General features: G+C 50.2%; 11 protein-coding genes across 11 annotated transcripts; 4 read left to right on the top strand and 7 right to left on the bottom strand.

Annotated features, from left to right (window-relative positions):
• Nucleotides 1-390: 390 nt before the first annotated feature.
• PtrM4_127150 (TEL1, Phosphatidylinositol kinase and protein kinase PI-3 kinase family) lies at nt 391-3,209 on the top strand (the record flags this gene model as incomplete). The annotated part of the gene is made up of 3 exons (XM_066108800.1): nt 391-452; nt 501-587; nt 650-3,209. The coding sequence occupies 3 exons, from the start codon at nt 391-393 to the stop codon at nt 3,207-3,209; spliced, it is 2,709 nt and encodes a 902-aa protein (XP_065960792.1).
• A 4,173-nt stretch (nt 3,210-7,382) lies between these two features.
• PtrM4_127140 (Dimer-Tnp-hAT domain containing protein) lies at nt 7,383-9,914 on the bottom strand (the record flags this gene model as incomplete). The annotated part of the gene is made up of 1 exon (XM_066108799.1): nt 7,383-9,914. One exon carries the CDS (start codon nt 9,912-9,914, stop codon nt 7,383-7,385), a length of 2,532 nt encoding a protein of 843 aa, XP_065960791.1.
• A 3,251-nt stretch (nt 9,915-13,165) lies between these two features.
• PtrM4_127130 (uncharacterized protein) lies at nt 13,166-13,371 on the bottom strand (the record flags this gene model as incomplete). Its single annotated transcript, XM_066108798.1, has 2 exons — nt 13,166-13,303; nt 13,354-13,371. 2 exons carry the CDS (start codon nt 13,369-13,371, stop codon nt 13,166-13,168), a joined length of 156 nt encoding a protein of 51 aa, XP_065960790.1.
• A 70-nt stretch (nt 13,372-13,441) lies between these two features.
• On the top strand, nt 13,442-14,416 carry PtrM4_127120 (DDE-3 multi-domain protein; the record flags this gene model as incomplete). Its single annotated transcript, XM_066108797.1, has 1 exon — nt 13,442-14,416. One exon carries the CDS (start codon nt 13,442-13,444, stop codon nt 14,414-14,416), a length of 975 nt encoding a protein of 324 aa, XP_065960789.1.
• A 304-nt stretch (nt 14,417-14,720) lies between these two features.
• On the bottom strand, nt 14,721-16,415 carry PtrM4_127110 (uncharacterized protein; the record flags this gene model as incomplete). Its single annotated transcript, XM_001939780.2, has 1 exon — nt 14,721-16,415. One exon carries the CDS (start codon nt 16,413-16,415, stop codon nt 14,721-14,723), a length of 1,695 nt encoding a protein of 564 aa, XP_001939815.2.
• A 478-nt stretch (nt 16,416-16,893) lies between these two features.
• PtrM4_127100 (chaperone protein) lies at nt 16,894-19,518 on the top strand (the record flags this gene model as incomplete). The annotated part of the gene is made up of 2 exons (XM_066108796.1): nt 16,894-18,066; nt 18,166-19,518. 2 exons carry the CDS (start codon nt 16,894-16,896, stop codon nt 19,516-19,518), a joined length of 2,526 nt encoding a protein of 841 aa, XP_065960788.1.
• Nucleotides 19,519-19,942: 424 nt separating this feature from the next.
• On the bottom strand, nt 19,943-20,600 carry PtrM4_127090 (uncharacterized protein; the record flags this gene model as incomplete). The annotated part of the gene is made up of 2 exons (XM_066108795.1): nt 19,943-19,951; nt 20,001-20,600. 2 exons carry the CDS (start codon nt 20,598-20,600, stop codon nt 19,943-19,945), a joined length of 609 nt encoding a protein of 202 aa, XP_065960787.1.
• A 540-nt stretch (nt 20,601-21,140) lies between these two features.
• PtrM4_127080 (uncharacterized protein) lies at nt 21,141-22,263 on the bottom strand (the record flags this gene model as incomplete). Its single annotated transcript, XM_066108794.1, has 3 exons — nt 21,141-21,164; nt 21,551-21,920; nt 21,974-22,263. 3 exons carry the CDS (start codon nt 22,261-22,263, stop codon nt 21,141-21,143), a joined length of 684 nt encoding a protein of 227 aa, XP_065960786.1.
• A 1,012-nt stretch (nt 22,264-23,275) lies between these two features.
• PtrM4_127070 (uncharacterized protein) lies at nt 23,276-23,992 on the bottom strand (the record flags this gene model as incomplete). Its single annotated transcript, XM_066108793.1, has 2 exons — nt 23,276-23,688; nt 23,851-23,992. The coding sequence occupies 2 exons, from the start codon at nt 23,990-23,992 to the stop codon at nt 23,276-23,278; spliced, it is 555 nt and encodes a 184-aa protein (XP_065960785.1).
• A 1,010-nt stretch (nt 23,993-25,002) lies between these two features.
• PtrM4_127060 (GTPase SAR1 and related small G protein) lies at nt 25,003-25,788 on the bottom strand (the record flags this gene model as incomplete). The annotated part of the gene is made up of 2 exons (XM_001939775.2): nt 25,003-25,644; nt 25,696-25,788. The coding sequence occupies 2 exons, from the start codon at nt 25,786-25,788 to the stop codon at nt 25,003-25,005; spliced, it is 735 nt and encodes a 244-aa protein (XP_001939810.2).
• Nucleotides 25,789-26,277: 489 nt separating this feature from the next.
• Nucleotides 26,278-27,285, top strand: PtrM4_127050 (Tymo-45kd-70kd multi-domain protein; the record flags this gene model as incomplete). Its single annotated transcript, XM_001939774.2, has 1 exon — nt 26,278-27,285. One exon carries the CDS (start codon nt 26,278-26,280, stop codon nt 27,283-27,285), a length of 1,008 nt encoding a protein of 335 aa, XP_001939809.2.
• Between the last annotated feature and the right edge of the window lie 56 nt (nt 27,286-27,341).

Here is a 27,341-nt window from a genome sequence, read left to right as displayed (position 1 = left end):
AATTGATTGGCTTGGATGGAGTGTGTGCCTGAACGCGGTTGCCCGATACGCAAAGCCCGCGGTTTAGCGCGCTTTTGATCAGGTAAGTGCGACTGCGGTCGTCAGCCAAGCCTTCCGCCACGCGAACGCTCTTTCCGTTCGCGTATCCCTGTCGCCGTTTTGCCCTGCGGAGCATGTGATGTTCAGGCCTCCTTCACCCGCACGAACGTGCATAGCGTGCATAGACGTGTGGAGTGAAGTACGTTTCCAAGGTTCATGTTGCAACCCATATCGACGCTTGTCATGTGTCCTGGGTAGTCAGCACATGAACAACAACTGCCATCCAACTCTTGATCCTATCACATCCATGGCCTGCGATTCCGATAGCGAACAGCTTCCCCACTGCGCATCATGGAGGCCTTCAACTTTGCGACATCTCTTGACCTAACCGAGTTGTCAGTTCATGTCCGAATGTAGGATTTTTGTCATGTAGGGACGGGAACCGTGCTGAAAAGATGCAGAGATCGCCTCGATGGCAACCAGAAGCCCATACCTTATTCAGTCTTGCTGAAGAGACCGGACCTAAGACACCGAGGGTCAAACATCAAGTGCGTCCGTTCACCTTTACCTGGTGGTGGATGGGAATGAGATGCTGATGTAATGGTGATAGTCCCTACTTTGAGCTCTACGTTACCGCGCAGATATGGGCTGATAGCAAGCCCCTCACCGTCCCGGTTCAAACGGCCTACAAGTCGTTCAAGAATGCGCGCATATGGAACGAATGGCTTCAACTACCCGTGACGTATGCAAACCTGCCGGCGTCGGCGCAAATGGCCATTACCGTTTGGGACCTGTCGCCCGCCGAAGACAAGGACTCGAATCTTCACGCCGTACCCTTCGGAGGTACCACAATACCGCTGTTTGACGAGGACAACGCACTGCACAAGGGTAGGCAGCGATGTCGGATACACCGCTTCAAGGCGGCAGATGGCCTGACCAATACCACGACGCCCTGGGTGATACCACCGGCGCGGAGACCGAGGAAGGCACAGGTGGTTGAGGATACTGTAGATGAGCAGGTTGCTGAAATGGAGCGGTTAGAAGGGCTGCTGAAGAAGCAGGAAATGGGTGATCTGCCCACTAACACCTGGCTTGATGCACTGGTGTACAAAAAGATGATGCAAATACGCAAAGAAGCGCTCAAGGCCGAAGCAGCAGCTTTGAACCGACAGAGCAAGGCGAATGGGATGAACGGTGATGCCCATGCTGGCGACGAAGAGCTCTTCTACCTCGATATCGAGCTTCCGCGCTTTGACCACGCTATCATCTTCACCGATGTTGAATATCCTCCTCCGCCCGTTTCGGACTTGCGGCTGCCTGCGGAAGCCGATGTGAGGTTACGCCCACCGCCCGAAGTCTCTTTCGGCCCAGGCATAGATATTGACGGCATCGGCTACGGTGATGCCGATGCTGGCCGCCTCATCAAGATCTACGACCCCGAAGTCGGGCGAAGGGTCAACCCCGCCGAAGACAAGCATCGCGAGTTGATGCGCAGTCAGCAGACGGATTCACTGGATCGCGATCGAAAGCCCAACGTGCACGTACGCGATAAGCTCAATCTCTTGCTAGCCAAGGGTCCTCTCGAAGAAATTACATCGCATGAGCGAGACGATATCTGGAAGTTTAGATATTTCCTGCTCCGCGACAAGCGAGCTCTTACCAAGTTTGTCAAGTGCGTCAACTGGAAGAACCCAAGGGAAGCGCGACAAGCGGCACCTTTGCTTGATAAATGGGCAGAAATTGACGTGGATGATGCCCTTGAACTACTGGGACCCCATTTCGATCACCCAGTAGTACGAAGTTATGCTGTCGAGCGCCTCAAGAAAGCAGACGACGAAGAGCTCCAGCTATATCTCTTGCAGCTGGTACAAGCCTTGAAGTATGAAGCGCCTGGTGAAGGCGATGACTCATCACTAGCACGCTTCTTGGTTACCCGCGCAGCCAACAGCTTCACGTTGGGCAACTTCTTGCACTGGTATCTCATGGTGGAAATTAGTGACACTAGTACCGACCAAGAGCCAGAACACCGCGACCTCTTCGCCAAGGTTGAATATGACTTCATGGTCGAGCTGGAGAAGACACCCGAAGGTGTCGAGACGCGCAAAACCTTTCAGCGACAAGGTGAACTTCTCACCATCCTAGCCAAGATCTCGAAAGACGTTCGCTTTGGAGGCGGCGATCGTCCCACAAAACTCGCAAGACTCAAGAAGGCTATTGCAGACCCCAAGAATGAGCTCACCAACTTTGAGCCACTGCCACTGCCCCTCGATCCATCAGTCTATATCACTGGCATATCTACAGAAGACTGTAATGTCCTCAAGTCATCACTTCTGCCAATGGTTCTCTCCTTCAAGACCACTACTGCGAACCCATACCCCATCATTTTCAAGACCGGTGACGACCTGCGACAAGACCAACTGGTTATCCAGATCATCACACTGATGGACCGACTCCTGCGCAAAGAGAATCTTGACTTGAAGCTAACACCGTACCGTATCCTCGCCACCTCCACCTCCGCGGGCGCCTTCCAGTTCGTACCCAGTATGTCCATCGCAGCAGCATGCCAAAAGCACAAAGGTTCTCTCCTCGCCTACCTTCGCGCCAACAACCCCGACGACAGCGCCCCCCTCGGCGTCCGCAAAGAAGCCATGGACACATACATCAAGTCCTGCGCCGGCTATTGCGTAATAACCTACCTCCTCGGCGTCGGCGATCGCCATCTCGACAACCTCCTCCTCGCCCCCTCAGGCGCCTTCTTTCACGTTGACTTTGGCTACATCCTTGGCCGAGACCCCAAGCCCTTTGCTCCCGCCATGAAACTCTGTCGCGAGATGATCGAAGGTATGGGCGGCGTCCAACACCCAAATTACCTCGTTTTCAAAGAATACTCGTATACCGCTTGGTCTACGCTGCGCAAATCTTCGAACCTTATCTTGAATCTGTTTGCGCTGATGCAAGGCGCCAATATCCCGGATATCAAGGTTGAGCGCGAGGGCAGTGTGCGCAAGGTGCAGGAGAGGATGTGGTTGGGTAAAGGCTCCGGTGGCGGTAAAGGTGAGGACGAGGCGGCGCGAGAGTGGGAGGGGCTGGTGGAGGAGAGTCTGGGTGATTGGAAGGCAGGTGTGATTGACTGGGCACATGAGTTTGTGCAAACGTATTGGCGGAAGTAGAGCTTTCTGGCGTGTTTGCATGGTGGTCTGTGCGGGTGGTGATGGAGGTGTATATAAGTCGTCTTTCCGACGCTCAGGACTTATTCTCTTACTTTACACTATGAAAATCACTTTGATTTAAAAACTGCGTAGAAGAGTTTTATGGTTTTCTTTCAAAATTCACAATGATTAGCTCGATGGAGGGTCGGGTTCGAAAATACACTGCGGCTGTCCAGATGTCTTCTCTCTCCCTTCCTCTCCCTCTTCTCTCTTTCTGCCCTAAAAACTGAAAATTCCAGGACAGGCACTTCATGCTGTTCTCCAACTTTCTCTTTAAAAAGAATGGGTATCACCCCCGGGCGCCTCTGGTTCTTCTCTAAAAAAAAGCGCATAGGATGGGCCCATGTTCCTCCTGTCTTCTCTCTTCTCTTTTCCAAAAGATTCCCCCTGTCCTTGGATGGGTCCTCATCCCTCTTCTTTCCTAAAATTACTTCATGGGCCACGTATGTGTCTCCTTTCCGTCTTTCTGAAAAAAGAATACAAGGTGGAAGAGGATGAGTGGGGTTGTGTCTTTTTCCTAAAATTGATAAGAGATGCCGAAATGTCTGGCTTTCCTGGCTTTTCTCTTAAAACTCGAGTACGACTATAGGATGGCGGTCTTTGACTTTTCTCTCCTTTTCTCTCCTGTTCTAACAAAATATGGTCTGGTTTTCTGCTGTTTAAAAAATCTCTCCCAACGCCACACATGCGCGGCTTTCTGTCTTATTCTGGAATCACAGAGCATTTCAGTTCATATCCCTCGTTTCTTCCTTCTTTCTGTACGTAAAATCGACTGAGATTTCTTTACATGGCTGTCCCTCCTTCCTTCCTTTCCCACTTGTCTAAAAACTGTACTGTGCCTTCTCATGGCTGTTCCTCGCTTTCCCGTTTGTCTAAAAAATTCACCTCGCCTATCCCATGGCTGTCCCTCCTCTCCTTTCCGAAATTCAGTTTTGTGACACTCATGGCTGTTTCTCCCCTCTCTTCCTAAAATGAGTATTTGAAGAGTATTATGTGTGGCGTTCCTGTTGTTCCAAATATTTACAGCCATCCTCTGTATGAGTGGATTTGTGTCTTTCTTCCTAAAACTCCAACTCAAGAGAAGGATGTGCTCTCTGTCTGTGTGTCTGTCCTGTTGTACAAATACTTCTTCTTGGGCGATACAAGTCTTCTACCTATCTCCCATTTTTCCTAGAAATTTCAAAAGTGGAAACTGTCACTGGAATGTGTGGGTTGCGGTTGCTGCTGCTGGTTTATTAAAACTACTAAGTCTACGATCCATGGGTAGTGTTCTGTCTTTTTCCCTAAAAACGACTTCGACCGCCATTATGAGCTTTCTGCCTGTCCTGGTGTTTAAATCCTACTTTCTACGTGGCTAGACCTCTCTATATCTCTCCTGATCTTTCTAGAAATTCTAAATGAGCACGCCCTTGAAATAGGAATGGTTCCCAGCTGCTGGTGCTACTTTTTCAAAATCCCGACATCTGGATATTGTCAAGCGTCAAGGTTGGGGATGATCCTCTCGTATTAGAGCTATCGGAAAGAGGTCTATATATGCAGTGGGAAGAGGGAGTGAAGGAGCTAGGCCGTAAATGTACTAGCGGGTAAATGGGTGGCTGCCTGGTTGCCTAAGGAGGAGCCAAGGGATAAGCCCTAGGGCCGACAGATATGACGGGTGTGTTTCTTTCTTGTTGACACGGCAAAGGTGTCGAATATCACTGTCGTTGCAACGAACAAAGTATATGATATTTGATTAGTAGTGAGCAAGAGCTGGATGGAGAGATCTCCATATGTACGGGTGCGAGCTAAGCGGGAAGCTTGGTCTAACTAGTGGTCCAAGCTTCCGGCCCGGAAAAACTCGCCGGGCTGGCTGTACGCGCATGTCCCGACAGCCTTCCAAAATATCATCGATGCATGAACATGTTCGGCATTCTTCTGATGTTGCAAAAATAAATAAAAAACTCTCTGAATATATGAGACATGTGTTGGCCTGGGTCGGGTCTTTGTTCTGCTCTCTACTAAAATTCTGTCAGATATTCACTCTCATCTGGAATACTGATGAAATAGGTAATGAATGGTGATGATGTTGATTATTTATTGTGTTGTGGTTCTGTCTACGGTTGTGGGCACACCTAGGGGGTGCCAAGCCTTCCTGTGATCCGATTGGCTCTCACAGATGCCGGGTCGCGCTAGTCTAACCCAGCGTCTGTACGCTCTCATCTTCAACAGTGCTATTATCTGACAAATTCATACCTTCCAAAAAAGTATGATGGGGATATTCCATGTCCGGCTTTCCCCTCGCTTTCTCCGAAAAGACTCCAGAAGCCACTCGGATTTGTGGGCGCGTGCCGATTTGCTACGTGTTGTCATATTATGGAGTGCGTCGTCATTCCCAAAACTAGTCGCCATCATCAAATGTCTGGCGTTCTCTGCCTCGCCCCAAAATCACAGAAAGCTCATGGCATGTGTTGGCACCCAGTAGTCACCTCTACTTTACCGTTCTCTACAGTTGCATTCTATTATCCGAAAATGTAAAGCACATGGTTGTGTATTCCTCCTTGTACCAAAATGAATATGCCTTGAATCCCATGTACTGGCCTGAGTCGATCTTCTTCATTTATTTAGGGATGGTATGGTCGAAATAACACCGTGATGAATCTATGGCTGATCTGATGTCTTGGCATTGTTCTTTTGTAGTGACCTGTCTCTTTGGATCGAAAAGCTCGGTGCTGGTAGCGGTTTGGATAGCGGCGCGTGATCAGCGAAGGAAAACATGGATTGTGACGGCTCAGCTCCAAAAGGATTTACATGTCTTTGTTTCACCTGCAGATGTCGACGACAGCGCATATATCGTCACTCTACAATCGAGAAAGAAGACTCTTGAGAGATACAATGACACCAGCAGTCCTTCTACAAAAGCGCCTCTCGACCAGTATGCAGCAAAAATTGCGAATGCGCAAGTAACATCAAGAGATTTCGGTACACTCGCGACAGGATCTGGCAGAAGTATTTCGGCACCCAAGTATATGTCTGAGAAAGATCAAGCAGGTGTCACAGAGTATGTCTGACCCTTAGACTGGGCACTCATTGAGTTAGCAAAAGGCCGGTCGATAGCGAATAAAGATGTCAGAAGAGGAACACGGTGGTGCTAGCAGAGATGTCAACAAGCAAGTCAAGCTGGCTTGATTCTTATCGATTGCAGATCACAGACAATATAGAGGCTCGTGCACAGTGGCACGTCCCAGAGAATGGTCTGTGATCTGCAATCGATAAGAATCAAGCCAGCTTGACTTGCTTGTTGACATCTCTGGGTGCTAGTGGCATTAAGACTAGTCTTCCTCCTGGCATGCCGGCGTACAGGTGGACTAGCCTTAATGTTGGCATGTGCAATACTCGTCGTGACGAAGTATTCGTCGCAAAGTACGGCAGAACATCCGGCTGGTCATTCGGTCAGATCAACAACGCCATCACTGCCATCAACCCTGCGCAGAACGAAGACTTTAACGATGACGCTGCCTGCGTAGATGGGTACGCGCAACGTCAGCATGGCTATTGTTGGAGTGTGGTGAAGAGGCGCAATGTCCATGGACCCTTTGTGGTCTCCGGTGACGCGGGAAGCATTTACATACATGATCCATCGGCTAAGTGGCTAGGGCTTTTGTTCGACGGCACAGGTATCGGTTCGGGTTTGATGATGTCTATTGATATGGTTTTTTCGTGATATTGAGCTCGTTACTGGATAAAAGGTCACTAAGCCAAAGTTCGATATCGTCGTCCCTTGGTCAGCTACAGATTGGGATGTTGATGGGATTTGTGATAGTTGAGATGACGGAGCTCATATTTTCTTTTTTCTTTTCTTTTTCGATGGCTTCTTAGATACGCGATACCATAAAAGTATTGAAGTACTACTATAAAAGACCAATATCTTTCCTGCTTCCCTCAGATCTCCTCTTCTTCTTCAATCCACCCACCTGGCACAGATGTCAATGAGCAAGCTGAGCGAGCTCAGCCAATTGGCTTGCTCAGCCAATTGAGCGGAGGCCAGCAGCTCGCTCGGCTCGCTCGGATTGGCTGAAACAGGGCTGTCAGCTCGCTCGGCTTGATGGGCTCAGTCCCGATTAGGAAAGTTATATAGAAACCTTGGTGTTGAGTTTCTCAGCTAATATCCCACTTATGTACACCGTATTTCGCGTCCATCTCCTCATCGCTGATAGCCTCCTTTACAGGCACCTCACCACTGCCAAATCCAGCTCTTATCCATCGTCGATCGCACTGTATTGCTGCTAGAAGTTGCGGAGAAATGCTGCGCCGACGGGGCTCGAGGAGGTCACCCAGCTCGCTGAATAAGCGCTCACACTCACAGCTTGAGCCTGGGATTGATAGCATGTCGATAGCAAATTTGCTAAGGCTGGGGTAGCGATCGCGGAGTCCTACCCAGTATTTTATAGGGTCGACGCCCTCGCTAGCGATCGGTTCGCTGCGTTTCCAAGCCTCATATTCATCCTCCTCGTTCTCCGTAAGCCCTGCAGGCTCAATAAAGCTGTTGATAGCGTCGTCTATATCATTGTGCCTGACTTTGGGGCGTAAGCGCGGCTTCGGTAAGCTTTTGTACTCCGCCCACAAATGTTGAAACTTGCGGTTGCTGCTCTCTAGCCAATCAGGCTTATCCGCCCACGCTGCGTCAAGGTAGCTTTTGTAGCGAGGATGAAGGATTGTAGCAGCATAGTAAGCTGGCGAGAGGTCGAGCTTGTTGTAGTACTCGCGGGCTTTAACTAGGGCAGCGCGGAGGTTGATAGCAAGGTGGTCTTCGGGTGACTCTGTATGCTCATCGTGAATGACGTCTTCATAGCTTTGCAAGCGGTCCTCATAGACTCCAAGTAAGTATTCAAATACTGGAATAACCTCAGCGATTGCTCCAAAAGCACCGCTTTTGCCGCGGCCTTCAAGCCGTTTTGTAGCTTGTTTCAGTGGCCTGAGCACATCAATATACTCAGCAATCACCTGCCAGTCATGGGCATTGATCCCATCAGACCTCATCCAATCCGGCGCTGCAGGCAGCTTGTTGTTACGACTTCGGGCGTACGCGTCTTCAGTTTCAATCTTCTGAATATGGTAGTTGGCGTACCCATTAACCGCTAATTGCAACTCAACAGCGCGCTCAAAACACGAAACGTAAGAGTTCCAGCGAGTAACAACTGGCTTGACGGGCTCCTTGATTTTGTGCTGTTCTGTTGGCGCGTTGACAGGCTGGTCCCTAATAGCGAGCTTCTGATACTTCTCAAAAAGAGCGTACTGTTGTGGTGTTTTGATGTAGTTGATAACCGCGAGAAGCACTCCTAATGGTCCATCGCCTCGCCAAGTAGCCATGTTCTCAGCTTCGTTCACGCGCTCAGTCTCCTCGTTGTCGTAGGACTCTTTCTCCTCACCCCAGAGTAGCATCTGGCCAATGAGATTAAGCGTATGAGGACCGCAGCGAAGGCGACGCTCGGTAGCGCTGAAGCCCATCTGCAAGGCGAGAGTGTTGATCGTGGTGTTGTTGTTATGTGCGTTGTCGAGGACGAAGTAACCGAGCTTGCCCACAGTGATTTCGAACTGCTTGAATATTGCCATCACGACCTCAGCCATGGCCTCGCCGGTGTGGGCACCTGTCAGTTGTGGGAGCGCAATAGGCAAGTCCCTGAGCTCGCCAGAGCTATCAACGTAGTGGGCGACGATACCTAAGTAACCGCGCTTGCCACCTTTTGTCGTCCATCCGTCAAAGCTTATATGGACTTTGCTCATTGATTCTGAAAGGCTTGCGACAACCTTTGGTAACAGGTAGTTGTACAGGCGTATAACGTATCGTGAGACGCTGTTATGAGATGCCCACAGGGCTCGTTCTGCCTCTACGCTAGCTAATTGTATCATATTGCGAAAAGACGATGATTCGAATTGTGAGAGTGGGAGGTTGTTTTCGACGAGCCAGGTGACGGCCGCAAGCCTAAACTCTTGTATATTGAAGTTGGTAAGCTCGTTGGCAACAGCCTGAGAGCAGCCCTTCTGAAGGGCGCGTTCGAGGAGAGTTTCTTTCCGAGGAGCGACGGTAGTGCGCTTACTTGGAGGCTTCAAGCCATGACCTTTCTTGTCTTCTCCGAGATGACGTGCTGGCGCTGATGGAGACTGCGAGACGTCATGTATGCCACGGCCAACAGTAGTGAACTTGTGCTTATAGCAATAGTGGCAGATCCACGTGACTTTTGCGACGTTGCTGCGCAAGGCGATGCGATAGCTATGGCTGTATACCCAGCTTGCTCGGTTCGAAAGTGATGTGGGCGGCTTGCAGTGCTTTGGGTAGCTACTCCAATTAAAGCCGTCGTATTTGTCCTCTACCCATACGAAACCCTCGTCGACAGCCTCGCTAGCTGCTCCTGAAGCTGCAACAGTGGCATGCTCGCTGCCCTCAGGTGGTGGGATGATTGTCTCTTCGGCGCGCGACTCTCGGAGGGTCGCTTCAAAATTTGGTGCTTGTGGCGCGGCGACGAGAGCTTGACGCGGCGACAGCGGTGGAGGAGGTGGAGATGGTGAGAATGGCCGAGTATCGACTAGCACAGGTTGGCTGGCAGTCCCGCGATGACGCGCTGCGACTCTAGGGCGCTTCGAAGTTGTCGCGATTTCTAGAGCATTAACGCATGTTCTTTTTGCTGGCATTATAGCAACGGCGAGGTAGATAATAGCTGCAAATAGAGACGCGTTGGTGGAGTATAGGTGAGTGTGGTGGGTGATAAGTAGTAAGTGAAGTGTCGCAGAAGGAGAATATTGTTGCCAGGCCGTTAGCCGGAAATTTAGTAGCTTATTTGCTAGAAATATAGCAAAAAAGAGTGTATTTTAGGTTATAACTAGGTTTCGAACTTACGCACTACACCTAAAAATCATCGTGAGATTGCCCCTCCACCAAGTCCTTCAGCCCCAAGTTTCCAACCGCTCCATCCAACCAAGCTAAGCAAGCTGACTGAGCGAGCGCCTATCCCTAAGCTCGCTCGGCTTGCAAGCGCGCACTGCGCGCTCAGCTCATTCGGCTTGGTCAAAACGTCCAAGCCGAGCGAGCTGAGCGAGCCGGCTCGCTCGTTGACAAGTATGCCACCTGGTGTGAAAATCGAAAATTGCACCCTAAAATGTCTGGCTTCCTGCCTTATTCTTTCAAAAACGAATCAACTTTCTACAATGTCACCGTATGCTTCTCTGCAAGGGAAGTTTCTAGTTACTTCCCGGCGATCAAACGCCTGCAATGGTACTATAAAGCTCGCAACCAACTTCCACCTTTTTCTTATTTTATGAACTAAATCAAGCTCTCTATGGGATCACAATGAGCGAAATTATGGGTAATATCTAGCTCTTCTTCTGGCTGTTCTCAAAACCACGATCTTCATGTTTGATGCTTCCGTTCTGTGGAACTTTTCTCCCGCGTTCCAGGATATTGAACGCTAAAAAATGCGGCACGGTGCGATCTCTGTGTCCCCGACTTTCTTTTCCATCATGAAATTCTCTACCAAATTTACGGTTGTCCTGCGATGTTGAGATAGATAAACAATGTCGTTGGCGCAGTCTGAAAACCTCGAAGTGAAGATTTAAGGAGGCGTGACTGCGTGATTCACAGCTCTAAACCACAGTTCCATCCACCCCATGTACAAAAGCATTCCATCGTCGACATTTAAAACCCGGAGAAGTGGGCTCTATGTGGCCATAGCAGAGTCCGGGTATATAGAGCCGTCTCCCGTATCTCTGCTTCCTTTCTTTAAACACATCATGTTGGTAGGGCTGTAGCACTAGTGCTGAAAGGAAATAACGATAACTAGGAATGCATTCTGTTCGGTGATGGTTCTGATTGATTGTCTTGCGAAGGAGAACTATGGAAGAGCTAGATATAGGAGGTCTGGTCTGAGCGCTGCTCGGACGCCGCGATCAGTGCGCCTGTCCGCGTGACTGATGCCAGTGCGCCTTCTCGCGTGACCGAGATCAGTGCGGCCGATCGCGTGGCTGAGATATCGTTGATATCTGTGATCCGACACACCACTTATTTCACTGTATCTATAACCTATACGAAAACGTAATTTCCGCTGTGTTCTTTCCTTTCCTATTTCTCTAAAATTAAATGATGCAACTTGCATATGTTCGCTGTCTTCTCTTCTCTCTCTTTCTCATAATAAACCACAAATATGCTGTCAAATGTTTTCCATCTTCCCCCCTCGTTTTACTCAAAAGACATGATTGACGTTGGATGTCATCGGTCTTTTATCCTCTCGAAAATATCTGTTGGGAATCGAACCTGCGGTAGATAAGGCAGCTGGTTGCTGCATGCACGAGCTTGGATTACACGGCTGACTAAGCCGTGTGGTCCGAGCTCTAGCTGCTGCCTTACTGCCGACCTCCCTCCACCTCCATAGAACAACAAGAACAATCACAATCATTTCAACTCGTTGCAACGAAGGTGATTCCGATACCTTAGCCGTATCAACAATATCAGATTATCAAAAAAAAAAGAACGACACAGAAGTTGTCATGAGTGTGGTGTTTCTCTGCGCAAAGTTTGAAAACAAGAAAATGTGGATCACTAGTGTTGTGTTTAATTCGGACTGGGAAACCCGTCGTTGCAACAATAGATGCAAGACTTCTTTCGTTCGAAACTGTGGATAAGTCATGGTGGGGACCAAACTTTGGGGCTGTAAGGTGTGGTAGTAGTAGTAGTAGTATCCATTAACGTCCTTTTTCAGTCAGAGACTATGTAGGACGGTGGCCTAGGGCCGTTTGACTAGTTTTTTCCCTCTATACCCGTAGGATTTCGTTTCTTTGGTCGAGTTTGACTATGGGGGTTTGGGTTTTTTGCTTCTATACAGGAAAGAGAGAGAGACCTTGTAATAGACACCCGTTTATCTCCACCTTTGTGACCAATCCCTTTGCTATAATAACCCCGTGCTCCTAAGACTGAAAAAAACCTCGTAGGGGAAAAAGTCATGGGACCTTGAACGTTTGTTGTATATAGCGGCAGTTGCGGCATATTTTCGTCTCGGCGGTACTTTGTGGCTCGGTTGTACGGCGGCGGCTAGCGTTAAGCGTGCGGGGTATTGGTGAAAAACTTTCCAGGTTTCGAAAGGAGCCGTTCGATGTTTTTTGGTAAAGCTAGAATAATAGAATTATTATAGCGGTGAGGGGAGAAGGATTGTAAGGTGTGGTTTGTGGGGGGTACATGAAATCTCCCTCCTACCATGTCATAATTCTTTCTATAGTTATCCATTTTCCAAACTTTGAACCCCTAGAAAAGCGAGCACAAGAAAACACGTTCTCCGCGACTCCTTTTCTACCTGTGAAATATTCACTGCGTTCATACATGTCCATAAACTCCCTGCCTCTCCCTGCCTGTACGAGAATCATGTAAGTTGCATTCAGTGATTTACCGGGGAAAAACAGTAAGACTATGGCTGCTAACGTAGCCATCTTTCCAAAAATTAGCCTTATCTCAACAATGTTATTCTCTGCTGGATCACGTAAGGTGTAGGAAAATTACCAATTGATAGGAATGGTGTATAGTAGCGCGGGAATGATGTCATGTACAAAGTCTACCCGATTGTTTCCTTTCTCCTAAAACGAAAATGACCCTGCTTGCCAGCTTTAAACTGCTCTGGTGAAGACTACATGTTGTGCTGCACAATGGTTTCTAGTTCAGAGTAAAAACATCAGAATGAACGGGGCTTATTGTAGTTAATAACATATAAACATTACCACTACGCGTTGTGCTAGGAGACGCGTGGACTGTCGATGAGAGGATAGATAGAATGGAGTGCTAAAAGCGGTATGGATCGGCTCGCAAGCGCTCCCTCATGTGTACCATAATACCGTAAAAATGACAAATAACCGTAGGCAAATTCATCACGTTCGTGCATAGTGTGTGTGACCATGGGGTTCATCTAGCGCGTTACTCCACGCGGCGATAGTGGGTCGAAGTAAATGGCTGGGTTAGAGGCAAGGGCACCTGATATGGGTGTTTCTCGAAATACCTTGAGCCACCTGGATCTGGTTGGCTTGGTGGCCAAGAACATCAACTCCTATAGTAATTTGTTAGTAAATCGATGCAGCCACGCTTTCTAACACCCACAACGTATTTGAAGTTCATTGTTTGCTGCGATCGCCTCTACTGACTCGCGTTTTTGGTGTTGCAATTTTCTCGAGCCCATCTCATCGCGATGCCAGGCACCGGCCACCGCTTGCAGCCCGCTGTTCTCCAGGCTATCCTCGACCGAATTGCTGCCTGCGAAAGTGATCGAGCCATCTCTAGAGCTACAGGTGCGAGCCGTAACACAGTAGCAAAGCTGAGGTTGAGCTTAGAGTTTTGGGGCGTGCCTTATCCGCCGCGCTGCGTTCGACTTGGGCGGCCATCTATACTCCGGCAAGCTCAGCGCGAAGGCCTTCAGGCATACCTCAATGGCTCACCGGGCGCATACATGGATGAGATGAGGGACTTCTTGTACGACGAGTACGACGTTAGGATAAGCCTTGCGAGCGTTTACCGAGAGCTAGAGAAGATGAGATGGTCTCGCAAGCTTGCAACAAAGCGGGCAAAGGAGCAGAGTGAGCCACTCCGCCGCCTCTATCTTGCCAGGATGGCGCAACACTATAAGGCGGAGCAGATCGTTGCGTTGGACGAGAGCGCCTGCAATGAGCGTACGGGCGACCGCAAGTATGGCTGGTCTCCAATCGGGGAGCCGGTGGAGCTATCACACAGCTTCAGGCGATCAGAACGGTGGTCGCTGCTGCCAGCCATGACGATAGATGGCTACATAAGCTATAAGATCTTTCAAGGCGCGATTACATCTGAGATCCTAGAAGACTTCTTAGAGTTTCAAGTGCTGCCGTTCTGCAATCCTCACCCAGGGCCAGCCTCAGTAATCGTGCTTGATAACGCCTCCATCCATCGATCAGAGCGTGTACGGGTGCTTTGCCAAAGTGCTGGAGTACTCCTTGAGTATCTGCCGCCATACTCACCAGATTTCAACCCCATCGAGAAGAGCTTTAAGCAGCTCAAGGGGTGGATGAAAAGGAATTCAGCGCAAGCGGAGAACTTCATTGACTTTGGGGTCTTTCTTGAGTATGCAGCGCAGCTGGTGTGCTGTAATATTAACTGCAGAAGCTGGTTCCATAGGTGTGGCTATCCCTATTAATTGTGCTTTTAAATGGATGCCACAGTACGTTTCTATAGGTAGATGATACCATACAAATGCGAACGATTACACCTTAATGCGCAACCCACAAAAGCGATTTAATAATTCTAAAAAAATAAGAGCTATTTCTATACATATAGAACTATCTTAGGAAGTTAACCTGTTATAATCGCATAACGTTGTAGTGTTGTACATAGGGCTATCCAAATAGACTATTGTTGCAGCGCATTTGAAACGCCTGAAAAACCTCAACACTATAGCGGGCACGGGCCGCTGTCACCAAAAACGCTCAGGCCACTAAGCTTCAAGCATTCTCGCCATCATCCTCCACAACACTGCTAGACGGTTCAACCACCAATTTCTTGCGCGCAATCTCTTCTCTTTTCTTACAACGTTCGACTCGTCTCCAGTTACGATCTGTGAGACCCTGGTACCCAGCTTGCCATTCTTTTGCAGTGTTTTGTAGCGTGAAAAACCAGCCAGGAGGCTGCTTGAAATGCTGCGTCCACAACTTCAAGATATCACCAGATGGCTGCATCAAGAGGTTGATATCCATAGCTCCGTCAATAACAAGAGTCTTATAAAGCTCGTTAATGTCCTCTCCAACTGTAGGAAATTTTAACTTAAGGTAGTTAAAGAAATTACTAGTATGCTCGTTAATCTCCTGCTCATGATCATATCGGATAGGCGCCCACTGAGATGCACTAGATACCTCAGCTCTTGTTATCGTTGGTGCAGCTGCCTGCAAGTTAGACTCCTGTTGAGGTTGCCTGTTCATCCGCTCAAGCTGTCCAACGATGAGCAGTTTTGTTAAGCTTTTGATATCATCGTCGCCATCTCCAGCCGCCCGCAACTTGCGCGTTTTCTCATGCACCCGCAGGTCCTTTGCTCTCAAAATTGCAAGCCGTACATCATCAGATGGCTCATCGTACGTTGCCCTTCTCGCTGTAATTGCTCTTGCCCACATGGAGATAATGTTGCCGTTGACAAAGAGGTGATCTTCGAAGCGCGCTGGCTGCCTCGCTGTTGGCGCCATCCAGCAGCAATAAGGATAGTTCTCGCAATGGGTATCTGTACAGCGCCATCTATCCCGGATAGCAATAGCATGCCCGCTACCTGCTTGTTCAGCTGCTATTACACCAGCAAGCCCCTCCTCTTGAATCACCGTTGCGGTGCGTCGACGAGGACCGTCGACAACCGTTGGCAACGGCTGCTGCTCCCCTGGAATTTCAGCCAAGATGAGCTCGAAATCGACGTTTACTGGCTCGCTGACATAGTTATCAACCTCTACAACAAGGCGCTGAAAGCTATTCCACGTTGCATCAACACCTCGCCGCAATCGCTTTATCGCGCGCTCGCGTTTGGCCTGCTTAGCTGGGTAAACAACAGTGCAAACAGATGAGATCTTCGCTCTTTTTGGCCGTAATTCTGCAACAACGTCATCTACCCACTGCCATAGGTCGTCGAAATGCAGCGAGTACAGCCGTACGCCGTGCTCGCTATCGGCAGCTTCAGGAATAAAGTGTTTCTCCATATCACCACCAAGGCAAGCCCTCCACCTAACGCGCAGTACAGGATTAACCTCATCCTCTAGCGCTTGCGATGAGCGAGGCAGCCATGGAGTGCCTTCTTGACGTCGGTACGCTGGCTCTCCCTCATCCTCAACACTACCGGCAGCGCCCTTAGCAGCGATCTCATCCTCATCCTCAGGCAGCGGATCGCCATCTCCATCCTCGAAAGTATCCTCATCCTCGCCAACGATATCTTCAGCTTGCGCGGAGGCAGCTGTTTGGGTGGCTTGCAGCTCAGGCTCGGACAACGGGCTTTGACGGCGCGGCGGGGCAGTCGCTGGAGGCGACGGCAGCGCCTCACGGCGGACACGTTTAGGCGTTAAATGGGTAGGATTTTGTCTAGTTGCTGGCGCTCTACGCTTCTGGGAGGACGGGTTAACGCCTTGATCGAATGGCTGCTTCGGCTTACGCTGGCGCTTGGGCGGCATCCCAACAGCAGCTAGATTGAGCTCGCAACAAGCTCCACACAAACAAAACGCTATACACGAACGATTTAGAGTACAGGACTAGCTTCATGGGCTTCTGGAGGTGGGAAACGGCTGCTGCATTAATTTACTAACAAATTACTATGGGAGTTGATGTTCTTGGGCACCAAGCTAACCAGATCCAGGCGGCTCAAGGTATTTCGAAAACCACAATAGCGCGTTGCCGCACCACGCTAGTGAGTTAGTACGCGTTTATCTGGAACTTTCGGTAATCCCCCCCCCCCACACAACTGCAACCGTTATCACGGTGCTGTGCCGCTCCACCTCAACTTCACTCGCAAGTCGTGTTGTGCTTGCTCATCAGCTGTCCAGCACGGCACTCATTTGATATCACACATTTGATATCACACATTTGATATCACACATTTGATATCACACATTTGATATCACACATTTGATATCACACATTTGATAATCAGCCATGAGCTCCTCACACTCTTTGCTCGCAGAGGAGCCGATCAAGCCCAAGGTCGCGGACGCCTATACTGATCTTGGTGTGAGCCCAGCAGCCTCGAAAGCCGAGATCAAGGTCGCGTTCAGCCGCCTCGCTTTGCAACATCATCCAGACAAGAAGGCGCCGGGTCAAGCTGTCGATGCGGCCGACTTCCGTCGCATTTACGAAGCCTGGGATCTCTTGAGGAACGAGGAGACCAAAGCCAAGTACGACAAAGGCTATTCGAATGTCATACGCGAGTGGTCAGCGTATCGAATAGACCTCGCCGAGTATCAACGTGATCCTCATGATTGGCAGCAAAAGAAACACGCTGAGATGATCAAGCAGCAGATGGAGTCTGATCTAAAAGCCAAGGCAGACCGCAAGGCAAACACACGTCGGTCTCAGCCAGAGCCACGATACGAATACTATGATGACGGCGACAGCGACCCAGAAGATTTCTGGGATTATGGTCCATACTCGTCATACGGTTTTCCGTTTGGGGGCGCCTACGCACATAGCAGCTACATGCCTGGTGGTTACGGATACAGTGGTTATGGCTATTATGGCGAGGATTCATCGGACGAAGAGGAAGACCTGGATGGTTGGCTGAGGGAGCATATACGTGCACAACGTCGGTGGAACCAATCCAATCACTTCGAGCACGAGCAGAAAAACAAGAGGCGACAAGCGATCAACAAGCGCTGCCTTGAGAAACTCAAGGAGGCCACTGAGCAGCGACAGGCCAAAAGCGATGGTATTCGCATCTCCAGCATGGAGGAGAAATGTGCCATGGCTAAAGATTGGGTTGAGAGCCTACAACGTGATTACGCAGCCGAGCTGCACAAAGCAAGTGTGAAGATGGAAGGAACTATCGATGTGGGATGGGAGAAGAAAAAGGGAAGACAAAAGTGCACCTTTTGCAACGTACAGGTTTCAGAATTCAGCTTCCGCTGTCCCAGTGGAGGCGCCATTGCCTGCAAAGGCTGTAAGAGAAAGATCGAGTCGTCTACACTAAAAAAACCATTCGCTTTCGTGCACACCGACGCAGCGACCAAAAAGAAAGGCAAGAAGGGCAAGGCGGCAAAGAAGGCGAAGAAGTCAAAACCGAAGCCTGGACCCGAATCTGAATCGGGAGAAGAGTCGAGTGACGAAGATCAAGTTGAAGACGAAGAAGAGCTTGCGAGAAAGGCTGCAGAAGAGGCTGAGCGTAAGGCTGAAGCTGAACGGCAAGAAGAGGAGCGGAAAGCACAACGCCAGGAACAGGAAAAGCTCAAGCGTGACGCCGCCGAACAAGCTGCCCTAGAGAAAGCTGCACGAGAAAAGGCCGAAGCAGAAGAAGCGGCACGCAAGAAGGCAGCGCGAGAGAAGGCCGCACGTGAGGCAGCACAACAGAAGAAAGATGCCCGTGAGCGAGAGGCACGCGAGAAGAAGGCTGCCCGGAAGAAGGCCACGAAGGAGAGGACTGCCTTGGAGAAAGCAGCACAAAGGAAATTAGCAGGGGAGAACGGGACGAATGTACAAGAAGAACAAGAAAAGGAAGCAAAGGAACGAGAAGCGCAACAGATACGTGAGAAAAAGAAGCGTGAGGCCAAAGAGGCCAGGGCACGTCAAGCACATGAGGCTGCCGAGTGTGAGGCACGTGAGCAAGAGATGCGAGAGAAGATGGAACGTGAGCAACAGGCACGCGAACAGGCGGTGCGTAACCAAATGGAACGTGAGATAGCCGAGCGTGAGGCGAAAGAGAACATGGAACGCGAGGCGAGGGTATTGCAAGCATGTGAGAAGGCCGAGCGAGAAGCCAAGGAGAAGATGGAACGTGAGGCAAGAGAGCGCACAGAGCTTGAGACAAGGTTGCGTGCGGCTGAGGCGGCTAAAGAGCGTCTTGAGAAAGAGTTGCGAAAGAAAAAGGCCGCTCTTGAGGCCACGGAGCGGAAGGCACAGGAGGCGAATAAAGCACGAGAAGCGAAAGAGCGAAGGACGCGGGTGGCCGAGGAGAAGAAAGCAAGTCGAATCGAAGACCAACAAGCCGAGAAGACCTCTGCGCCCACTCCCGATAGGCCTGTCCTCGCGATGGCTACCAATACCACGAAGAAGCCAAACAAGAAGGGACCCATGTGTTATTTTTGCGATCAGCGAGGTCATCTGGCTCGTGATTGCGTTAAGAAACAGGCTAAACTCAACGGCGCCGCCAAAGTCACGTCTCGTCCTCCTCCTGCTGAGCCGGCTCCGGCCGTCGAGGCAATGAGCAAACCCTTGCCACCGACAATAGTAGCTGAGAAGATCGTAGTGAAGCTACCAGTTCGTTCGGACCCAAAGGTCGAGCACGACGTAAGTGCGACTTCCACCGGAAACGCGCCTGTCTCCGAAACGTCATCCAAGGCGAACAAGCCCAAGAAGAGACAGTCCCGTAAATCTCGCCCGAGGACCAACGACGAAGCCAATGATATTGACACTGTTTCCATGCCAACTAATCCGTCGTTTGTCAACGGTGACACTGACGCGTCTGTCAAAAAGCCCAGTAAGAAAGCCCAGTGGGTATGCTATGTTTGTAATGGACAGGGCCATATGGCAAGGAACTGTCCCACTCGATCAGGAGAAGGGGCGTGCTAGACCGTGATGTGAGGCACATATATGATACGAAGGAAGAAGGGGAGGGATGAATCTGGTATGATATACTCGGAGTAGTACATGCTCTCGAAATGATGATGAACAATATCCGATAGACAGCGACTAGCGAAGAAGTGCTCTTCGCCAGTCGTTTCCACGAGTAACGAAAGATAGTCAAGTAACGATAATACAATGAATCTCCACCCTCATCATGCCTCATCCACCCCATCCCTCCTCCCTGCTTCCTTCTCCACAGCCTCAACCTCTCTATCATGCCTCTTCTTAACCAACCTCAACATAACCGTATTATACACCAAGAACAGTCCCGCAGCGACCACCGAACACGCCGCCGTCACCACAATCGTCACCCTACCAGTGACACTATACTGCCCCTCTTGCGCTGAATAAATATTCACAATCGTACTAATCAACCCCGCTATACTATTCAGCAGCGCAGGCAGGAAAATCCGATTGATGACCCATACGTAGTTCTTGCGATGTGCGTACCAGAGATACAAGCACCCGCATACGCCGATGCCGCAGGCAAAGGCTGCGACGTAGAGGAGGGGAATATTGCGCACGGTGGAGAGGGCGGCGGCTTTGAGATGAGACGATGAGGTGCTGGAGGAGGAGGTGTTTTCGGAGCGGCGGAGCGCGGTGAAGGTTGCCGGGAAGACGATGTAGCCTGCTAGCAGAATCCAGACGGATAGCGAGGCGAGGATGTTATGTAAGGGTGGGACGGAGTCGAGACCTAGGAGCATGTCGATGTAGCGGGTTCGGGCTGTTGTGCGGCGGCGTGAGAGGGCGGGGCGTTGAGGTTGGGCATTGGCGGTTGGTTTGGAGGTGGTGGAGTTTCCGCGGTTGATGGGATAGTCATGTTTGCGGGCTTGGGTTGAGGGCGCTCTGGTAGGTTCGAGGATACGGGTTGAGGGATTTCGGGTTGGTGCCGGGGGGAGGAGAAAGAGTGGTGTGGTGGTTTCTTTTCTGGTCTTCTCCATGCTCATGCAGTTGTGAGGAATGGCTTGGGGTTCTTGTATCTTGGTGATAGTGTCTTTCTCGTTCCGAGATTTGGATGGCGAGCGCATCGTCGTCGCAGTCGCGAACGCGCTCAGTGTATAATCATACAATTAAAAACTAATCTGACAATATAGTTTGGAATTGGACCTTACAGTAGCGCTAACGTCGCACAGCTCTCCTACATATCTACCATTTTAAGTCGTCTACGCTATGCCGTCACTAGCTTACAAAATATCCACACACGCAGGTACGCAAAACCTGTTCCTGGCGCATGTTACCCACATAGTGGCTTGTCGTCCAAGCTTGAGCTTGTTCAGATAACGGCCGCTACTCGGGTGTCGGTGCGTGGCTTGGTTTTGGTTTGGTCGCGGGCACGTTGTGGGGTTAGTGGTGTGGTGTGTGGTGGTTGGTTCTGCAGGATGCCGAAGAAGAACCGGGTTCGTGTGGGCAATTGCGTCATGGCTTGTGAAAGCTGCCAACTGACTGCGAATTGTGTTGATATCAATCGATGCGTTGCAACGCTGACAGTTGACTGCCGGGCCTGAATAGACGCATTGACTTGTTGTGCAGCCACTTACATGAAATGGGCTTGCGCAATCTGCTGTCTTTTACCCCAGAATATTGAAAATTACCTATTTATGTTAGCACGACTTGCTCGTAGGATGCTTCATTACTACTTTTCGTTTACTATTTCTCCGTTCCTATATTGTCTTGTGCTACGATAAAAACACTGGTTGAAATTGTACCCGTTAGCTCCACAGCTAAGTTACCTAGGTAAGGATCTGAAGTTTCGCTAAGTGGAGGTGCAAGTCGGAAAACTCCATCAATCATAATCTGTATCTCCAACCACGCCCTCCCACTCCCCCAACAACCTCAACGTCGCCCTACACTTCTCTCCGATAACTTCAAACGCATCCCTCCCCAACACCAACCGAATCGGCACATCCTTCCCCTCGCCACACCCACACCGCGTCAACACATCCACCGCCACCCTACACGCCTTCCCCGTATCGCCCACCTGCTTCCCATCCACCTCTCCCAGCATCTCCCTCAACCTCCCCACATCCTCATAAACCCCAAGTGACTTCTCACTATACACCGGAACGCCCTTTCCCAGAATCCCCGTGCGAAACCATCCCGGCTCAATCACCATCACATTGATGCCGAAGGGCGCTAGCTCCGCGCGTAGAGACTCTGAGATACCGGATACAGCCCATTTTGTGCCCACGTAGATTGCGCTGCCGGGGCCCCCCTGCCAGGAGACTACGGAGCCGAAGTTTGAGATTGTGCGGTGCCCCGGGGTGGCGCGGAGGTGGGGGAGGAAGGCCTTTGTTACGTTTAGGGTGCCGAGGACGTTTGTGGTGAAGGCTCGGAGGTCTTGCTCAGGACTGTGTGACGGTTGTTAGTTGTCTGTCCGATTGTCTGGAGAAGGGAGACGAACGAGGTTTCTTCTACGGCACCGACGAGGACATAGCCGGCTACGTTGACGAGATGGGTGATGTAGCCATATTTCGCGTTTGCTTCTTCGGCTACAGTTTCGATGTCGGACAGGGGACTGCATACGTCCAGGACCATGATGTCTGCGCCTGCCGTTTCGAGGTCGACTAGACGCGACATATACCGGCCACTGGCGATTACTTTGTGGCCGCGTGAGAGAGCTTCCAGGGCCATTGCTTTGCCGAAGCCACTGGCTGCTGCTGTGATAAACCATACGGGTGTTTGATCTGTCATCTTGGGCTCGAGATATATCAATTGGTTTAAAGTATGGGGTGTCTAGTAGACGAATTATTAAAAGTACAGTGAACAGTATTACCTCTCTACAAGCAAAGCTGACAGCACAGAAGCCGATCCTGCATCCGCCATTATATCCCCAAGTTCCTTCATAAGCTCACCCTCAATGACGGAATATCCTTACGCCCCGCCTACGCCCGATATGCAGTTCCAATCTATCGTCTTCACTCGCATGTCGTGGTTGGTTACTAGTAACTGCTAAGCGGCTCGGTTATGCGCTGCTTACCTAGTCCCTTATCGACATGCAGAGATGCTCTTGGCTGTGTAACATGTACTTTTCAGCCTTATATCCGGTGAGAATAAGCTGTTTGGACGATCACTTACTGCGTTTGACTTCAGTTGCATGCAGGTGGCTACACTGCGGAGCCGAATCGAGCAGAAATCTTGTTCGGCGTCTACAAGATAGGCATGGCTAGACGATAGGCAGTATGTAGCACTCTGGATCATGAGAGCCTACAGTACCTGTTTGGACATGGTGCAGTGGAACGACACAGATCTAGAGTATCACCGGCAGATGGGGATTATTTATGGTTGTAACCAGGACTGCCCATTTGTAGCGTAATCTAGTAACAACCCGTTAATTATTTAGTGTCTATTACTTTTGTTCTCCCTCACATAAGAATCACTAGCCCCTTAATTAGTAACTTTTCAGCAGTTACAGCTTCTAACTGTCCTCGAAGTGAGGTGTAGATATTGAGGGGTACGTAGGGATGTGTATGATTGACTTTACTAATATAAATAATAGGACAGCATCGAAAATGCGAGTCTTTGTCACGCTATAAAATTATAATAGAGAACAGTGAGGTCAACAATACGATCAATCAATTCCATTAACGAGCGTATTTGATTTTCAAAACTACACAGACTTTCCCCCTAATTCTAACAAAGACCCATAGCTAAAAGAGTGAAACCACAGCCTGTATCCCTTCTCCTTCTCTCTCCCACATAACACTTAGCCCTCAAACCCCACACTCCTCTTCTTCCTCGGCGCACCATCCCCAGCATCACAATACCCCGAACTCGACGTCCCCGGGTTACAATACCACTGCCAATCGCCATCAACATAAAACACGGTTCCATAATCATCCCAGAACCCGCCCAACTGGTTCGTGTGCTGGTAAGGCAGCTGGTCGCAGTGGCCGCCGGCGATGATGGCGGTGGCGTCGACGGTGCGGGCGGCTTGCGAGTGGGCTTGCTCGGCGGTGTCACCTTTGCCGACTTGGCAGAAGGGGGAGGGGAAGATGGCGCCGCCGGGGAGTGGCGGTTTGGTAGTCCATGTTTGCTGTGGCGATCCAGAGGGCCGTGGTGGTTGTGGTGAGGGAGAGGAGGATGGGGAGTGGGAGTGGTAGTTGCATGGTTGTGGTACTGGGGGTGTTAGTGGGTGAGGTGAGGGTTGGAGGAGGGAGGGGGCTTACTTGTTGATGAGTTGAAAGCGTTGAGTGTGGTGTTTGTGTGATGCTGTTGTGTTGTTGTCTCGAAGCTGTTGGGCGATTTCTGAAATTTTCTTCATGGAGTGCTCTTATATACTTCGAATAACGGATTTGAGCTGGTCACCGCACACAGAGGGTGACGTCGTTGTGTCAAGAGGTGGATGGCTTACTGAGCTGGACCGGAGTTCACGGCATGAATCAAGGTCGATCAAGGCTCGATTGAACTGATTTCTTGTCATATGAACCTTGTCTTTACTGTTGTGGGTGGAGCGCTCGTATTCGATGGGATCGGGGTCCTTAACACTGAACTGACATACACCTAATGTATACTCACGCCCTCATGAGCCTGCAATATGAACAGGTAGCCATGATAAACTTTATATCTAATACTATATCTCATCAATCGTTATACCCAGTCATCAAGCTCATTCAATTTCCATCCTGCTTCAAAAAACGAACATTTACTAGTTCCATGTCACGGAGTACGTAGCTGGCCAGCCATCAAGCTATACCATAGATACAATACACCGAGTCATACCACCATATCCCGATAGCAAAACCCGAGTAAGTGTATGTAGATCCTATGAAACAATTAAGCTCACTAAGCAAAATCGCCGATGACTACTAAGCATACTTGCTGCGGGAAGGGTGCGGGACACGGGTAAAGCGGAAACGGAACGCCACAAAAGCCAGCAAAATTTCCTATGAAGAACCATAGCGAACGGAGAACACGAAGCCGTGTTCAAAGTAGTCGTGGAAAGGGCCAAATGCGATCATCATGGGGAGGCCTGATACCCCAGTTTTCATGTGTAAGCCAAATACGAGCTGATGTTTCGGGACATATGGCAATCTCATACTTTAATTGGATTCTCGTAGTAGATAATTGATACAAGCGCTGTTCAGTGGACCATCTGCTGACGGCGTGGCTTTGGGGTCAAAAAGTGATTTACGGCAACCAGAAGCCGCTAGACCTATTTCGGCTTAGACGGTGTAGCTATGTATGGAGTGACGCCTTTCGCGTACCATCTTTAGCTCGGATGTCTTTGGAAAGTGTAAAGATCAACGTTTCAGCCGGCTTATATGGTGCCGTACTTGGAACTTGTTAGTTTACGCGAGACATGAGCTGGTAGATGCTGATGAAGGTGCTGATGTTTAGCAAGTGCAAGCGTAGAGCTAACGAGCCGGTACCCGGACTTCAGTGGGCAAACCTGCGTTGTCAACCACCAAACGATATGAATGTCACAAAGCCCTACTTTATCTTCAAGATCCGACTGATCAAGGTCTTTTCGCCTCGCTCCGCCTTCTCTTTCTTAGCATCTGACTTTCCATCTTCGACGTCTCGTGCATCCATCCATCTCGCTTTCTGGATTCTGTCTATCAATGCTTCCATAACACGCTCAATCTCTCCTCGGTCCAGCGAACTTATCTCAAAGTGCTTGAAGCCTTGACTCGCTGCGTGTTGCTGTGCCATCTCCTTCTTGACTTGCCGCTTGTCTTCATCTTGATCAACCAAATCTCTCTTATTCCCTACTAGCACACATCCAAAGCGCTTCTTCAACCCCACCATCCCGCCTTCGGTGCCTTTCCTGGTAAACACACTATTGCGACAATACAAGCCATCCTCGTACATGTCCTTGATAGGGTTATTGTGTTCGGGGCTATTGGGATCCTCAAACGAACGCCGGTCTGTGATATCGTAGAGCAGAATGACACCATCGGCGCTACTTAGGTACCCGTGGAATACTTCACGATATTTGGAAGACATGTGAATGGGCGTAACGAGATCCATGAGTGAGAGGTTCCAGTCTTGGTTGGCATAACATATGGTACGTTGCGACATGGCTTCTTCTTCACCAAGAGGGTAGTGGATAAACGGCTTTCCGTGGAGAAACTGAGGTTAGGTGTTAGATGCTGATGGGTAGGTGATGCGACATCAATGTACCATGTCCATGAAAGATGTTTTGCCGACATTCCAGTCCCCCAAGACGACAACCTTCAGGGGAGTGGGAGGCGGAGTGGATTTCTTGAACAGCATGGTTGAGGTGGAGGTGAAGTGATGGTTAGGGTGTGATTGCACCTGATAGTTACCTGATTGCACTAGCGCAGTCAAGGCGGCAATGTCGCGATATGTAACACCACCTCATACGAAAAGCCTCCAGGCTACGTGCAACGTGCACCACTTTTACTTTGTCCTCAAAACAAGCCTCACTTTGCTTGGAATTGCCCCTAGCCTAGCAAAAGAGGGTCCTGCCAAGGCCGTTGGTGGCGGCAACAAGGCCCGGGACCTCAAGAGCCCGCTAGAGGTCTGCGACAAGGCGAAACGGGCAGGGGATGGGAATTGTTATGAAAGCGGCCTTTGCCTTGCTCTTTCCGCCTTGAAAAGAGCAGCCTCACTGCTGACACGAATCACTTGGCTAGCCAGTACTCTATGAATACGCTTATCGATTAGCATTAAAGACATTCGCCCTATCATTACCCTTAACCATACATCTTCACCGTACATTCAGGTACAACGAACCAAACAATGTCGTCAACACCGATGACGTACCGCGACCAACCGCAACAGCCGGCGTATGCGCAAAACCGGCCACGCCCACTCATTGAGCAGATCCCAGACTATCGCGACGACCTCGATGTATCCGACGAAGAAGACGCTTTCTACAGACGCGACGACGATTTCCTAATCCCGCCAAAACTCCAAGCCGCAATCACACGGACCAGCGACCGGATACCGCGGCGCATAAAACGACACAGCCTAACATACCTCGTCATCTTCATCCTCTTCTTAATAAGTTGGTGGACGCACTTTGGCCCCCGGCGCGCCGCCCAAAAAGCAGAACTCTTCCTTATGGACAACAAACCCACCATGAGCTACGGAAACAACGTGCGCCCGGAATTCAAAGGCATGATACAAGTTAGCGACATGGACGAGCAGCACCTTCCCAAACACAACAATCGCCTCATCTTCATCGGCGACGTACACGGCTGCAAACAAGAACTCGAGCACCTCCTCAAAAAGGTAGACTTCAACTCTAAACACGATCATGTTGTGCTCGTCGGCGACATGATAGCCAAGGGCCCTGATTCCGCCGGCGTTATCAAAGTCGCGCAGAAAGTCGGCGCATCGTGCGTGCGCGGAAACTGGGAGGACAAACTCCTGCTTTCCATCGCCGAAGCACAAGACCGCCACATGCTCGTCATGCCAGAGGACGAAGACGCCACAATATCTTTCCTCGACGACGCCGACCACGAGTCCGCCACAGCATCTGCGCACGCCAACCCCGCCCTCCGCCGCCTAGCCAAACAATTCTCCAAGAAACAAATTTCCTACCTCTCCCACTGCCCGGTCATCCTCCGCGTCGGTCAAATCCCCATCCCCTCCAAACACCACAGCACCAGCACTTCCTCCTCCTCCACAACAACCCTCGTAGCCGTCCACGCCGGTCTCGTCCCCGACACCCCCCCTCGAAGACCAAGACCCCTTCCACGTCATGAACATGCGCAGCATCGACCTCAAAACCCGCATCCCTAGTTCAAAGCACGGAGGCACGCCGTGGGAGAAGTTTTGGAATCATCGCCAGGAGAAGA

Source organism: Pyrenophora tritici-repentis, chromosome 7 (assembly GCF_003171515.1).
Source record: "Pyrenophora tritici-repentis strain M4 chromosome 7, whole genome shotgun sequence".
Taxonomy (NCBI): Eukaryota; Fungi; Ascomycota; class Dothideomycetes; order Pleosporales; family Pleosporaceae; genus Pyrenophora; species Pyrenophora tritici-repentis.
The sequence above is the reverse complement of the archived record's forward strand: the minus strand, read 5'-3'. Positions and strand labels throughout refer to the sequence as shown.